This window comes from Macrosteles quadrilineatus, unplaced genomic scaffold, assembly GCF_028750875.1.
Source record: "Macrosteles quadrilineatus isolate MER2022 unplaced genomic scaffold, UCM_ALF_1.0 Scaffold_1__1_contigs__length_201487025, whole genome shotgun sequence".
Taxonomy (NCBI): domain Eukaryota; kingdom Metazoa; phylum Arthropoda; class Insecta; order Hemiptera; family Cicadellidae; genus Macrosteles; species Macrosteles quadrilineatus.
The window spans coordinates 102,208,937-102,224,671 of NW_026542594.1; the positions used below are offsets into that span (position 1 = coordinate 102,208,937).

The window sequence follows — 15,735 nt, forward strand, 5'->3', positions numbered from 1 at the left end:
ATGGAACTTCTTCCAACAGATAACTACAAAGTTGTAATTCGTGCTGACCGCCGTCCACCTGGTGAACATGAACGCCGGTACAATGCTCCTACTGCAGATGAAGTGGCGATTGTCATTGCTGGAAATGAGTTTGAGAGCCGAGACATTGTATTAAGGAAACGTGATGGCAATCTTCTCCGAGTGTCTGAAACTCACCGCTTCTACGATGCACTACAATACCCACTAATTTTCTCAAAAGGACAAGAGGGGTATCATTTTGGTATCCCCATGATGGATCCAAATACTAATCACCCTACAAACAAGAAGGTTTCGTCAATGGATTTCTATGCGTACATGTTAATGGTACGCGAAGACGATTTTAATACTATCTTGAGGTATAGACAGCTCCTAAACCAGTTCATAGTTGACATGTACGCCAAAATAGAAACTGAACGCCTACTGTACATTAAGCTCAATCAAAAAAAACTTAGGGCTGAGAGCTACGTGCATTTGAGAGATGCTTTGAACAATGATGCGACACTGAGTGCTAATGATATTGGCCAATCTGTTATCCTTCCTTCAAGTTTTGTAGGATCTCCGAGGTATTTAAGTGAAAGGGCACAAGACGCTTTGACCTATGTTAAAAACTACGGTCGCCCGGACTTATTTATAACTTTAACATGCAATCCAAAATGGCCCGAAATATTGGAATCCTTGCTTCCAGGGCAGAAAGCAACAGACAGACATGACATTGTTTCACGTGTGTTTCATCAAAAAATAAAGATTTTTGTCGCAGTGATCAACAAAGGGGAAGTTTTTGGCTCTGTCAGATGCTTTATCTACACTGTAGAGTGGCAGAAACGTGGATTACCTCACATCCATTACCTCCTTTGGTTATGTGAAAAAATCCGTCCTAATCAGATTGACAGTGTCATTAGTTCTGAAATTCCAGAACGTACCTCTGATCCGGTTCTTCATGAGTATGTACTGAAACATATGGTACACGGACCTTGTGGTGCTTACAACCAACGGTCTCCATGCATGAAAGACGGCAAATGTACGAAACACTACCCAAGGCCCCTGATTGAAAACACCCAAACAAATGATGATGGTTATCCTATGTACCGTAGACGGAGTCCACATGATGGTGGATTCACGGGTCATATTAATATGAAAGCTGCTGGAAATGTTGCTGTGGAGATAGACAACCGCTGGATTGTCCCATATTGCCCAACTTTGATTAAGATCTTCAATGCGCACATCAATGTAGAATACTGCAGCTCAGTTAAGGCCATAAAGTACGTTTGTAAATACATACACAAGGGAAGTGACCAAGCTGCATTCAATTTGGTGAAAGGCGCACAATTAGACAATCTAAAGGATGAAGTGACTATTTATCAAACCGGACGTTACTTAAGTAGTAATGAGGCTGCTTGGCGCATATTTGGATTCCCAGTGCATGAGAGGAAACCAACTGTGACTCATCTATCAGTACACCTAGAAAATGGTCAGCGGGTATACTTTAATGAGGAAAACATGAATGAAAGATTGCAAAACCCACCACCAACCACGTTGACTGCATTCTTTGATCTATGCCAAAATGATGATTTTGCAAAAACACTTTTGTATCATGAAGTTCCACACTATTTCACTTTCAACGCAACCGAGAAAGTATTCAGGCGCCGAATTCAAGGAACACCTGTCCATGGTTATGCAGATGTTAAATACTCAGATGCATTAGGTCGTGTATATACTGTTCATCCGGCAAACTTTGAGTGCTATTGTCTTCGTTTGCTTCTTCATAAACTAAGAGGCCCTACATCTTTTCAGCAACTAAGGACAGTAAATAACCAAATTTGTGGCACATACAGAGAAGCCTGTCAGGCCCTTGGTCTGCTTGAGAATGACAACCATTGGGAGTCAACGATGGAAGAAGCTGTTCTGACTCGCTCAGCTTCTCGTGTACGCCATCTATTTGCAATATTGATAAGTACGTGTGAGTTGTCAAGCCCTATAACTTTGTGGGAATCATTCAGAAATGATTTGTCTGATGATATCTTACATCGACACAGGGAAGTCGTCCCTGACCTTCAGTACAATGACATAGTTTACAATGAGGCCCTAACGAATATCCAAGAACTGGTGAAGTCTATGAGTGGGAAAGATTTAAGTTCGTTTGGCTTACCCGCTCCAAACTTATTGAATGGAATAAACCCTGAACTTCTAAAAGAAATGGCATATAACATCGACGATATGCAGCTCCAAGTACAAGAGATGTTACCAAAACTTCTACCCGAGCAACAAGTGGTTTATGATACAATTTTAGAGAGGATTGAGAGTAGAAAAGGAGGAATTATCTTCCTAGACGCTCCAGGTGGAACAGGTAAAACTTTTCTTATAACTCTCATATTGGCTAAGCTGAGAAAAGAAAATCACATTGCTCTTGCGATTGCATCCTCTGGCATTGCTTCAACACTTCTACCTGGTGGAAGAACTGCACATTCTGCATTGAAACTACCACTTAACCTAGCAACTGCTGAAACCACACAATGCAATATCAGCAAAACCTCTGATCGAGCTGAAGTCCTCCGACGTTGTACATTACTGGTGTGGGATGAATGTACAATGTCTCACAAACGAGCATTTGAAGCATTGAATGCAACACTTCAAGACATCAGAAATAGTCAAGATTTAATGGGGGGCTTAGTTGTTTTGTTGTCAGGGGACTTTAGACAAACCCTACCAGTTATCCAACGTGGAACTCCAGCAGATGAAATCAATTCCTGTTTGAAAAAGTCTGTCCTATGGAGTCATATTGAGCAGTATCACTTGGTTCAAAATATGAGGGTAAGTCTCCATAACGACTGTGATGCCAGACAATTTTTAGGTGATTTGCTCAAGATTGGTGAAGGTAGAATGAAAACTGACCAACATAAGATGATTTCCTTCCCAGAAAACTTTGGTCACATGGTTGCTTCTGCGGAAGAGCTTATAGCAAGTGTGTTTCCTGACTTACAAAACAACCACTATGATCCTGAATGGTTATCCTGCAGAGCAATTTTAGCCCCCAAAAATGACGATGTGAACAAAATAAACAGCAAAATTATGAACATTATTCATGGTGAAGTTAAATCTTATTTGTCCATTGATTCAATTACAGAAGAGGAGCAAGCACTACACTACCCTGTTGAGTTTCTTAACACCTTGGAACTGCCTGGTATTCCCCCGCACAAGCTTGAATTGCAATTAGGAATCCCAGTAATACTACTTAGGAACTTAGAGCCACCTAGGCTGTGTAACGGTACTAGGCTTTTAATTACATCTTTAAAAGAAAATGTCATAGAAGCTAAGATTTTAACTGGTTCTGCAAAGGGGGAAGAAGTACTCATTCCCAGGATTCCCATTACAACAGCAAACCTACCCTTCAATTTTAAGCGCCTTCAGTTCCCCTTAAAGGTTGCTTTTTCAATGACGATAAATAAAGCACAAGGACAGACTCTACAGGTTGCAGGCCTCTATTTGGAAACACAATGTTTCTCCCATGGGCAATTATACGTTGCTTGCTCACGTGTTTCTAGTGGAAAAAACCTGTATATTTTCACAAAAGATAGGAAAGCTGTAAACATTGTTTATAAGTCTGTATTGTAAATATATATTTTATTTTAACATGTTCATATTAAAACTTTTTCACCTCCCTTGAGTTTACTTATTTTACAATGTTTTTAATTTCAGATTTCAAAAAGCACCATTTAAACATACATCTACCCCGGACGAAGGACGGGTACTCAGCTAGTATCAAATATTTATGTAGAAATATCTGCTCTTATTGTGTCTAATAAAATCCAAACTTAGAAACATTGCCTAAAATGGTACCTATCTTGACAAATAATTTGCACCTGCCTATATTACGGACTTTGGCGCACTAAATTAGTAACATTATTGAAAATAACACGAAATTTTGGCTGTTAAATATGGTACAAAGAGAAAATACTATTTAAGCAGCTACTGTCATGACAGAAAGGTCATATTCCTTTTAAACTAGATCACATAATCCTTTGACTGGGACGGGTGGCGTCGTCCTGTAATCCAGCTACTGGGAGGTCACGAATTGTGGATATTTATAGGAATGCACTGTGGATGCGATACTCCCTGGTGTGGATTAACGTCCGCACGAGTGAGTACTACGACTACCCGCAGTGCTATCCTGATTATTATACCAATTCATAAATACCAATGCAAAAAAAAATTTGGTTCCAATTCAACTATAAACTGTAGATCCCTTGGTTGCCATTAGCTGTATGGGCTATTAATTAACAGCTGTATCTAAGGAATGTCGGCCTTAGTAACTAACAAGACTTCAAGATCGCGCCACTCTTCCTACACTCATCTCCATTCATACTTGGCTTACCTACTATGAATGGTCGCCATAAAAAAAACGTATTAAAGGATTAAAGTATTTATCATATACGTTGATTAACAATATGTAAACGTCAATATATACGTAACAGCCATTTTACAGTATTTTTGCTTTTTGGAAATGTTCAATTGCTATGTCATTTGCATTATTTATTGCCAATGAAGCCGCCAAGATCATATGAACTAGGAGGCCCCTAACAGTTCAAGAATAAAAGCCAACTTTACTTCATGTATTCCACTACACCTAACATTCCGTAGAGAGATTATATTGACAACTTTATGTTATTGATAAGGCCGAGACCAGGCCCACTTTTATAAACGGACAGACTGGGCATATGCCCAGGGGCGCTGGTGGTTTGGGGGCGCCCACTGGGAGACCCAAACCAAGATGCATGGAGTAAAAGCCTTTACTCCTTTACCTTTATAGGAGGTACCTCCTACCTTTACCTTTACTCCATACATCTTGGACCCAAACCACCACCTGCCAGCACTAGGAAAAAAGGGGGGCGCTGCTCTTGGGTTTGCCCAGGGCTCCACTGACCCTTAACGCAGCCCTGGCCGTGACAACTAACTGACATCCCCCATGTCAAGGAATTCCAGCTTTATCAGTAACCCCACAGTCAATTTCTCAAAACTTTGCTAGAGGGTTCATTCATTGGCACAGAAGTACGATATGAACTGACGCGACGTGACGAAGGAAAATCAAACTTACACTGTAACGGATATACCTCCCTTTGAAGTTAGAACGTGTCTTCCCAACAAACATATATTTTTTCTCAAACACTGATGAAATCACGGAAGTGTTTAGCTACAAAAGATCCACCAATACGATTTAAATACTATTTAAAGGTTCTACCAAAGGAAGAGATACCATATAACATACTAATAATAACTCCGATGACGTACAGGATAGGAAATATTTTAATCATTGAATGAACAACCAAATTTGGCAACTAACGCAATATTGTTATTGTTTTTACACTTACTCTTTGAACAATGTTAAATGCTCAAAATATGTATATTTCACCCAATTCATCGCAGTTAGATGAATTAACGTAAGCCTTGAAAGTAACCGTCGATTTCGACGGGTTTCCCCTAGTAATAATTATAATAATAATGGAAAATGACGGGGATCAGTTGTAAAAACTCCATTGTAAATAGATTCAAAGATAAAAATTAAGATGTTTGATAAAAATTTAAAAAAAACATTGGTCAATTGAATTTGTTCACACCCTGTATACAAGAAAGTGTCGGAATATGTTAAACCTGCGCCATTTTATAAGCTTTCCAGCCATATGCTACACCATTGAGCTTTATGTCTGCTTGGTTTGAAGACTTCAAAGCATGGTGTCTTTAACATTAAAAACATAGAAAGTCGTCATGTATTAAGCAAAAGTTGTATTTTTGTTTCAGCTTGAACAGTAAAACAGTAAAAAGTTCCCTGTTTCCTGGCATTCAAACCACTAAAACAAACAAAAAAAATATCTAAACCCAAAAGTGTAGCATATGGTTGGAAAGCTTATAAAATGGCGCAGTTTTTAACATACATGTATTCCAACACTTTCTTGTATACAGGGTGTGAAAAATGCAATAGCTCATTGTTTTTTAAATTTTTATTAAACATCTTAATTTTCATCTTTGTATCTATTTACAGTACAATGGAGTTTTTACAACTGATCCTCCGTCATTTTCTATTATTCTTATTCAAAATTTAATGTAGAACACGAAAATGACATTATCTACTGAAATCCATTTACAGGTAATTGAAAAAACCGCTGTATTAAGTTTAAAACATAGTTATTTTTGAAAAACATAAAATATTTTTTTGGAAAGCTAATTTTTAGACTTGGAACATTTTATATGCATCATCACAGTGCATTTACTTTGTACTTACACCAACAGATTTTTGTCACACTGAGTATCAATCACCCTGTATAACATCAATGAGCCGTCATACTCGGCTTTGGCTATATCAAACCGATGAGGATGAGGAGCGAGTCGACGTGGACGAGATGAAACAGAGGGGGCTAAGGATCGTTTTAGCGAATCTCCCTTTTGGCCAAAAACACCATTCGTTCAAATTCATATACATCCCTTGTGATTCTATATTGTGATATATACTGTATATCAAAATGACATGACTTTGAAAATGGCCTTAGTCCTGAAACAAGTCAGTTAATATATTATAAATAATTTTTACTGGGTACTCAGTTTATCAATATTGAATTTTCCCTTATATACTGTATAGTAGCCCTATTATCCTTTTTTTCATAATAGGAAATTTGCTATTGTAGTTTGCTTGTTCACTGATATTTTAACGCTATTTGACAAATTTGTTTATTTCATACTAAGCTACCTATCAACATTTCAATAAAAAAACACACCAAATAGGAAATTAATCTGACCGTTTTAAGGGATAAATTTTAGTAGAAGTCCAGCCAGGTAAATGGAAATTTGCTTAATCTGCAGGTAAGCTGGGGCGGGGGTATTGTGAAATGCATGATTGAATGAATTACTTTTCTAGTTTAAATAAAAAAAACTAAACACTGGGTAAACACTTGGGGCGCAAGCCTTAAAGGAAATGGTGTTATCATTCGTAATTCCGCTATATCATAAGATTTACACCTGAAAAGAGGATATAAAAGATAAAACCATGTAATCTTTGATAAAACTCTTATTGTATTAATTGTATATACGTATGTGTTGCTACTAAATAAGCTAATTTCCATTAAATTACCATGCTATTAACCACGTATCATTGTTCTGTTACCTCCATTTGATGTTCCCTCCAATACTAGAGACCATATTCTACCTTCTTACGGGTACAATGTCACTTTGTATTATAAACCAGATCTAACTATTCACATTTTTAAACACTATTAGGAGGATAACCAGTCATACAAACGCATTGGTAAATGTGTAAGTATAGATTTTGATCGTATGTACAACAGTGCAGCATGCCATGGTATGAACGATAGAGTTTGTATGGTACACAAGAAAGTATACGCGGTAGTTTTAGTGTTTTGTCGTTCCTTTTTTTCCATTTAGATATATGTAGGTACTTAAAGTTCACTATTTCGACTAAACCTTCAACTTAGATCTATAGTGGTTGACTTCTTCTTCTTCGTGATGTCCCAGTCCAGGGAGCTGTAACATCACCTACTGCACTGAGGCTGTTTTGGACTATTTCCTCTTCAGCCAGTGTGGTTGACTCATAACAATATTCCAGAAGTAGGCTAGGTGACTACGCGCAGTTTTTGCTCCCATATCCAAGCCAAGGCCAAGCCTCAGTCCCTGTCTAGACGAACTGTGTTTTTACATGCGATGGCCTTCAATTTGCCCAAGAGCCAACCGATCCTCCAAGGTGAAGATGCCAATAAAAATTATGCTCGAGCATAAACTTTGGTCAAGGGTTAATTGAATAAAAGCAACTAGTCTCCAACTTCAAGGATGCCTGTTTCTGGGTCGAGAGTAAAGTCATAAAATGTGTCAATTAGGGGACAGTATGAATGGATGCTGGGATGTGGATGTGAGTGTGTGAATGGAAATTAATGGTAGAGTAGAGGCAACCAATGAAGACAATGAATGGCCTGCATACATGTTGTCGAGTCGTAGGAAGTAAAGAAAGATAATTTACTTCACCTTGCCACACTCATAACCAGTATTTTTAGTATTAATTGATTACATTTAACATCATCACCTTGCCTGGCTGTGCCTTGCAGCGTTAGCTTTTCATCCTTTTGTTACGTAGCGTATGCTATACATACGTAGTACGTACACTGTATGATTTGCACCTATATAAATCAATTCATTGGCAGAGTAAAATAAGGTATATTAACTGAACTAGCAACAACCCACGGGCTTCACCCCGTTTGACTTCATAAGTATTAATAAAACCAAAGATTACACTGTAATTTTTGGTAATACAAGCAAATAAATAATCACACTTCAATAAGGTGATAAATTGAAATAATAACAAACAAATATGTACAGCTGAGATATTGTTAACATTAGGTATATGGAAAGTTCTCTTTGAAAAGCAATTACGACCTTATAGGTCAATTTATGAAATAATGGATAGTTTTGCGCAAGGTTTCTGGTCATGACTTAAGGGGGTGTGACTTGTAGTTTTCTCAAAAGTTCATTGGTACTTTGGGCTTTATATATGGATACGACAATAAAATATTCACAACAAATACTTACAATATGTTGAGCGTGTTAATTTTTGTTCCTTACGTTAGTTACGTCTACTACTATCGCCCCATGGCAACTCACAATTTCGATACTATTGCCATAGAATAAGTAAACATAGGATGTATCTTCATCTATTATATTACTGAAGAAGCTCATCAAAAAGGTCGACATAGCTCAAGGCCACACTTCTTTCATTGTCCTGTGGGGTCGGCGGAATTGTACCCCCCTGGAATTGTACCCCAGCGATCGTTGACGTCATTTTGACGTCACGCCTAGGGGGGCACAATTCCACCCAAAAAACTTTGATTTTAACGGAATCTAATCTATTTAATGTATGTGGGTAAGTGATCAGTGAACCGGATAATTATTTTAGAAATTGATACCCCCGCTGCAGCAAACATGCTGACTAAGCGAATTTCCATTTGCCTGGATTGATTTTCAATTAATCTATTAAATTAACATTTATGTTTAACGGTACATTGGTTTGCTGCTACAGGGAAACTAATAAAGTGGGTTTTTATTAAAATACTAGCAGAGAACCCGTCCTTTGTACGGGGTGAGCATATAAGTATAAAACTTTTATTGCAGTTATACTCGAATTTTGCATTTGCAATGGGGGAGGACACAGTTTGATAGAAGTCCATTTCGAACATCGTAAGTAGGCCTTTTTAATGCTATACAATCTAATAGATAAATATATAACACTAGTAAATAATATATCGTTACGACTCCGGTGAAAATATATTAAATTGTAGTAGTTAGGTCTTTGTTTTGTTTAGTTTGTTTATATTTTAACTCTAGTATTGGCGACAAAATGTTTCTAGGTGATTATTCATGAACATATCTGTTTAATCAAAATATACCTTAATATTACCAAAATACCCCCGCCGCAACAAACCTGCAGACTAAGCGAATTTCAACTTGTCTGATTACATTTTTACTAAAATATTTCCATAAATAAGACATATTTATTCCCAATTCAAATAACATTAGATTTAACAAGTGCTTAGGTTTGCTGCTACGGGGAAGGTAAATAGTGTTTTTTAAACGTCAATAGAATAGGATGAAATAAATAAATTTGCCAAATTTTATCAACATATATCTATAAACAAGTATTTCCTACCAACAGTTTTCATTTTCTCCATTAGAATAACATGGGTATTTTAAATTTACGTTTTTTAATTTTCTCCCAAACCACTAGGCATACAACAATGCCTCAATATACTAATTATTTATTTTTTAAGCTCTTCAAAATGACTGGAAAAGAAATTCCTAAATTTTATGTTTGTAGGGTCAAAAATGGGAAAATCCCATTTTTACCCCATAAAATCCCGTTCCCATGGTCCGATCATGCTGGTTCGCGAACTCGTTAGAATAAATGTAGGCTTACACGTTTATAACAAATTTCATCAAAATCGGGTCATTTTTGTTTGAGTTATCGTGCTAACGGACATATATAAATATATATATATATGAATTTGAACGGATGGTGTTTTTGGCCTCTGGGGACCTCAAAACTAAAAAGTAAATCAGTCCCAGGTCCAGGTCTTACCACGAGACCTACGGTAATAGCTTATTCCCTATATGGGAAATTCGCTAAAATAACACCAAATAGCTTCACTTTCTGATGTGTGGTAATTAAGTAAATTTCAGGAACTGCAACATGTGTTCTTGCTACTTTAGGTAGGCCTATAACATTTCCAACTAAAATAGCTCTAATTGTTAAATGGACGGTTTTTATAATGTTTTCAATCTTAAAAGTTATTATTTTTTAGTTTGCAATGAATGAGATAATGGTTTGAACCAACAACAAGATCTCAGTTGTAGTGTTCTCGGCTGCTAAGTCAGAACTATATTATTACAGTCCCCTCTAACTCTGTGACTTTTTACCATAACAGTAGGCCTCTTCACTGACTTTAGATCAACAAACTGTAAGACTATAATATTTCACTTTTAATTGCTATTATTGATGAATATTAACTACTTCATTAGGCATTGTGGTGTCCAGCAACGTAAACAGTATTAAAAATACCCCCGCCGCAGCAAACCTGCCGACTAAGAGAATTTCCATTTGTCTGAATTGATTTTCAGTTAAATATATTTTAATAACATTAGGTTTAACGAGTACCTAGGTTTGCTGCTACAAGGAAACTAATAAAGTGTGTTTTTTAGTAAAATATTGATAGCTTAGTACGAAATAAATAAATTTGCCAAGTTTGATCAAAATATATCCATAAACAAGCAAACTACAACATTTGACAACATTCTCCATAAGAATAACATGGGAATTTTAAATTTACAACTTTTTTAATTTTCTCCGTTACTAATAATCGAACAAAAATACTTTTGTATACTAAATTATTTGTTTTTTTATGCTCTTTAAAAAGGTCTAAAGAGAAATCGGGAAATTTTGTGTTTTGAGGGTCAATAGTGAGAAAAACCAATTTTTACCCCATAAAACCCCCCGTAAAGCCCCGTTCCCATGGTCCGATCGTGCTGGTTCGCGAACTCATTCAAGTTTATCCCGCTTTACACCTTTAAACCAAATTTCATCAAAATCGGACAAAAATTACTCAAGTTATCGCGTTCACGGACGTATATATATATAAGTCTATATATATATATATATATATATATACATATATAAAAATTTGAACGAATGGTGTTTTTGGCCTCTGGGGACATCAAAATGAAAAAGTAAATCGGTCCCGGGTCTAGGTCTTACCGTGCCACCTACGGTAATAGCTACTTCCCTATAGGGAAATTCGCTAACAATTGATTTATGTTTTATAGCCTCTGGTTTACCGACTAATATTAAATATGGAATCGTTTTTTAATGGTTATCATTAATTATTACTGTTTTTAATGTTTACCCTGAAGAAGTTATTTAAATATAAATAAATATAAATATAAATATAAATTCAACTCCACACTTACTCCGTACGCAGAGAGAAAGCTTAAATATCACACATTAAGTGACAAATTCCATTATTTTTTTTACATAAGCAAACAAAGACAAATATGTCCAATGGAAAATATTGTTACTGTAATACATTATTTGTAAAAGTCCGAGTGGTCAAATTAATAAAGGTTTTGCGATTTCAAGTCTATTCTAAGCTTGGAGTTAAACGCATATTATAGTATATATTTTTTTCGACTCCACACACCTTATTAATCACAGTAAAATGTGGGGGGTACAATTCCGGTCCTAGAAGAAGGACTAGACTGACGGGGGGTACAATTCCGGCCCGTATAGTTTTTAGATGCCAGTTTATTTGATTTAATCAAACCAATTGCGCATAACAATAACAAAGTTTTATGAGGGGGGTACAATTCCGCCACCCCGTCCTGTGTTGTACATGCTTAATAATATAACGAATCGCTATTATTGTCCACAAGTTCCCAGTCAGTCACACGCATGCATTAAACACTTCTTAATTCCACCTTTCTACAAGTAGCCTGTAGGCTGTAGCCTGTAGCGTTTATGTAGTTAGCATGAGTCATATGCATACGCACACATATCATGTGCAGTGTGAAGTACTGCAGTATAGTGCGGGACGACCAAGGACTGTGGTTACGCCATCACGTGTGGGACAAGCTATGGTCTCATCTTTAAGAATAGATTCTAGCCTTGATCTCCTCTTGTTTGTATGCAACAAACTATTCAAAGTCTGGCCAAGAATACTTCGTTTTATAGAATTTAGTTACAGAGAACTAGCTACCCTGTATTACGATTACGGTAGGTGGCACGGTAAGACATACACCCAGGACTGGTTTACTGTTTTATTTTAATGTCCCCAAAGGATAAAACACTATTAGTTAAAATTGTTATAAATGTGTGTGTCTGTGAACTCGATAAATCGAATAATCATTGTCCGATTTTGATTAAATTTAGCACGAGTGCAGGTTTGTATACACTTTGGATGAGTTCGCGAACCAGCAATGCAATAGCCTACAGTATTAGGCCTTAAGAGGTGTTATGAGGTATTGGAAATTATCAAAAAAACTTATTTATTCCAAAATTTTGCATTAAAACATGAATACCCCTGCTGCATTTAAGGTGCACACTAAGCGCATTTCCATTTACTTGGCTGGATTACCACTAAAATATTCCCTTAAAATAGTCAGATTTATTTAACATTAAAATAATATACTATTGTTGAATACCTATGGTTATTTAATATCATTTTGAGTTTATAAAATTAAATTGTCTCTTGTTCTATTGTATTTAACCCCTTGTGTCTTTTAATATTTTTAACACGCGTTTTACATATTTAAGGTTGCTTATTTACCAAAAGTCTCCCAAGTCTTCCAAAGTGAACGAGTATATTATATCCTGGGGTTTTAACTGTGACTGATAAATGTTAACATTTTACTCTTTTAGAACCCAACAAATTAATCATGGTCTTAATAATAACTAGGTACTCTATCTCCATCTCCTTTTACTTTCTCCCCCCATACCATAGTATATGAAGACAGTATTGTTTTCGTCATAATTTTCGAGTTTGAGTTTTGGGTGGATATAATCGTTTTTGGTACCTCTAACCCAAAAAAATCTCTGTGTCTGTGGATGTATACAGAGCTGCATATCACACCTGTAGTCCGATTTTGATGAAATTCGGTAAGTAGGTACTAATCCATAGTAGCTCCAGGCGGGTTTTCCAATTTTTAGGCAATTTTTATTTTTAATAGTGGTTTTCCCGTAAAACCCCATAAAAACGGAAAATCGAGTTTTCTCGATAATAGTCCGAACGACTTTGATAACAATTTAGTATGTTTATAGTCCTTTAAATTTTGAACAAAATGACACAACTTCCGTTGATGTGAAAAATGTTGTTTAAAAGTTATTGTAACCTATGTTAGGTTATTTTCCCATAAAAAAACATAAAATAACCGAAAATAGGATTTTAGAAAAATCCGGTTTTTATTAAAATTAGTATGTTATAGTCTCTATAATTCCAAACAAAATAGTTCAAACCCCCATTGCTGCAAAAAATATGGTTGAAAAGTTATTGAAACTTTTGTGATCTCCCCGATAAAATATCATAGTTAATCCCACAGCTTACCCATGATAAAAGTTGTTGACATGCTAATGGGAGAATGTCAGATTGCTGATGCCGTTTATTTAAATCTCTATTCTCATTTGTCACGTTTTATAGATGTGTAGGCTCTCTACCAACAGTAACAACGAGTGTGTTAACTTCACAACTAGTCACTAGCATTGATTGATCAGATCATACCGCCCACACAATATACACGGGGTGTCGAACAAGCAAAGATGAATGAAGGATGGATTTTTCAGTATTAATAGCTTTTAAAACGGCAATACAAGCCATTCAGGGGTCCATACAGGCATTTTCGCAAATTGACTTAAGTAATTAAATATAAAAAAAAACTTGTTCAGCTTAAAGCCAATGATTGGTGTGCCAAAATCCTCTCTCATTTCTGTGTAAATTCTCGCAATGTAAGTAAGTAGTCTACATGAAACAATTTCAAAGGTAGTCGTTTGTAAATCCTTTTTAAACTTATATAATGGGTAACGTTTGCTATATATTCGGTAAAATGAAATGCAATAGGCCTACACCAATTTTATAATTCCCTAAACGGTCTTATCAAATAAAAAACTCGCATTCTGGCTTTCAGATGGACATCAAATTAAAACGATGTATTTTTAATTTCAGAGTATTCAATTTTAAAATGTAACTATTAAAAATTCTCAACGTTTTCCTTTATGGATTATAGTATAAAGTAGAATGGAAGTGTATACATTGTTTACAATATAAAAGTTCCTGTTACATAGGCCTAATATAAACAATTATAAACGAATTGTTATGGTTATGTTATGTGAATAAAACTATATCCTATCCTATACTCTAATACGAGCAATGTTTGCTTGTATGTATGCTTGCTTGCTTGCTTGCTTGCAGAAAGATCTCGAAAACGGCTCCGACGATTTTCTTCAAATCTTGTAAATAGTTTATTTTTGGCCTAAAAACAAGTTTCATGCAGTTAGAACTGCCAACAAAAATCTAATTACGTAGAAAAACGAAACTGAAAGTCACATTTTTTTAACATTAGTCTTATGGGTTGCTAAGTAACCATGTTGGTTGAATTAAATAACAAGGAAAATGAAAACAAAAGACTTGAAGTTGTAGCACGTGTTCATAATAAACCAACTACCCACAGTATACCGGTGGGGCACACGGGAGGGACTAAGGCTAACATATCTTGTAGTGTCAGCGTTCGCCGCTAGAACTGCTAAGTTGAAAAAATTTAAATATTTTTTTTTAATTTTTAGTTATAAAATTAACTTTTTAATTATAAAATATTGTTTTAAAATTATAAAATAAATTTTTAATTTTTAAAATTAAACTGTCATAACATAACCTAACCAACCAGACTTGCTGATGATATAAAAACTATATAAGATGAAAACCTAATTAATGATTACTTATAATTTTTAATTAATTATAAAATTAATTTTAAAATTTAGTATTATAAAATTAAACTGTCATAACCTAACCTAACCAACCAAACTTGCTGATATGAAAAATTTGTTGACAAAAAGTTAGTGCTGCCAGCGGGATACGAACCCGGGACCCCCTGAACACCAATCCGATACGCTACCAACCAAGCCACGAACGCCGCTGAAACCACATCGTTTCGTTACGGTAATCGTGTCGCCTCAAGAGAAGACATTAGCCACTAGAGATATGACGTCACTACACCTTTAGCCTTAGTCCCTCCCGTGTGCCCATTCCCACAGCATACTAGCAAATTACAAATACAGTACAAAAGGAAAAACATCACTTGTTAATATTGAGCAAAGATTATACCAAAGATTGATTATACTTAAGATTACTCGAGACATTGTAGTCAAGGGTAGCAGTGCGAAGTCTAGGATCTGTTTATGACGAATACATTAAGGTATCTGCAATCCTAAAATGCTATGGGAAGGGAAGGAAACAGGTCCGTGACGTAGGAAGTAGTGAAGGAAGTAGTAAAGGCAATCATAAAATGCTATGGGAATAGAGGGAAACAGGTCCGTGACGTAGGAAGTGATGAAGGAAGTAGTAAATGCGAGCAGTCCGGAATGTGGGGACTGTTTATGACGATAAGATTAGGGTATCTGCAATCCTAAAATGC

The 15,735-nt window shown here is 35.9% G+C and overlaps 1 protein-coding gene across 1 annotated transcript; it reads left to right on the forward strand.

Moving 5' to 3' along the window:
• LOC128999354 (uncharacterized) lies at positions 1–4,942 on the forward strand. Its single transcript, XM_054425812.1, has 3 exons — positions 1–1,494; positions 1,810–3,237; positions 4,823–4,942. The coding sequence occupies exons 1-3, from the start codon at positions 1–3 to the stop codon at positions 4,940–4,942; spliced, it is 3,042 nt and encodes a 1,013-aa protein (XP_054281787.1).
• Positions 4,943–15,735: the final 10,793 nt, after the last annotated feature.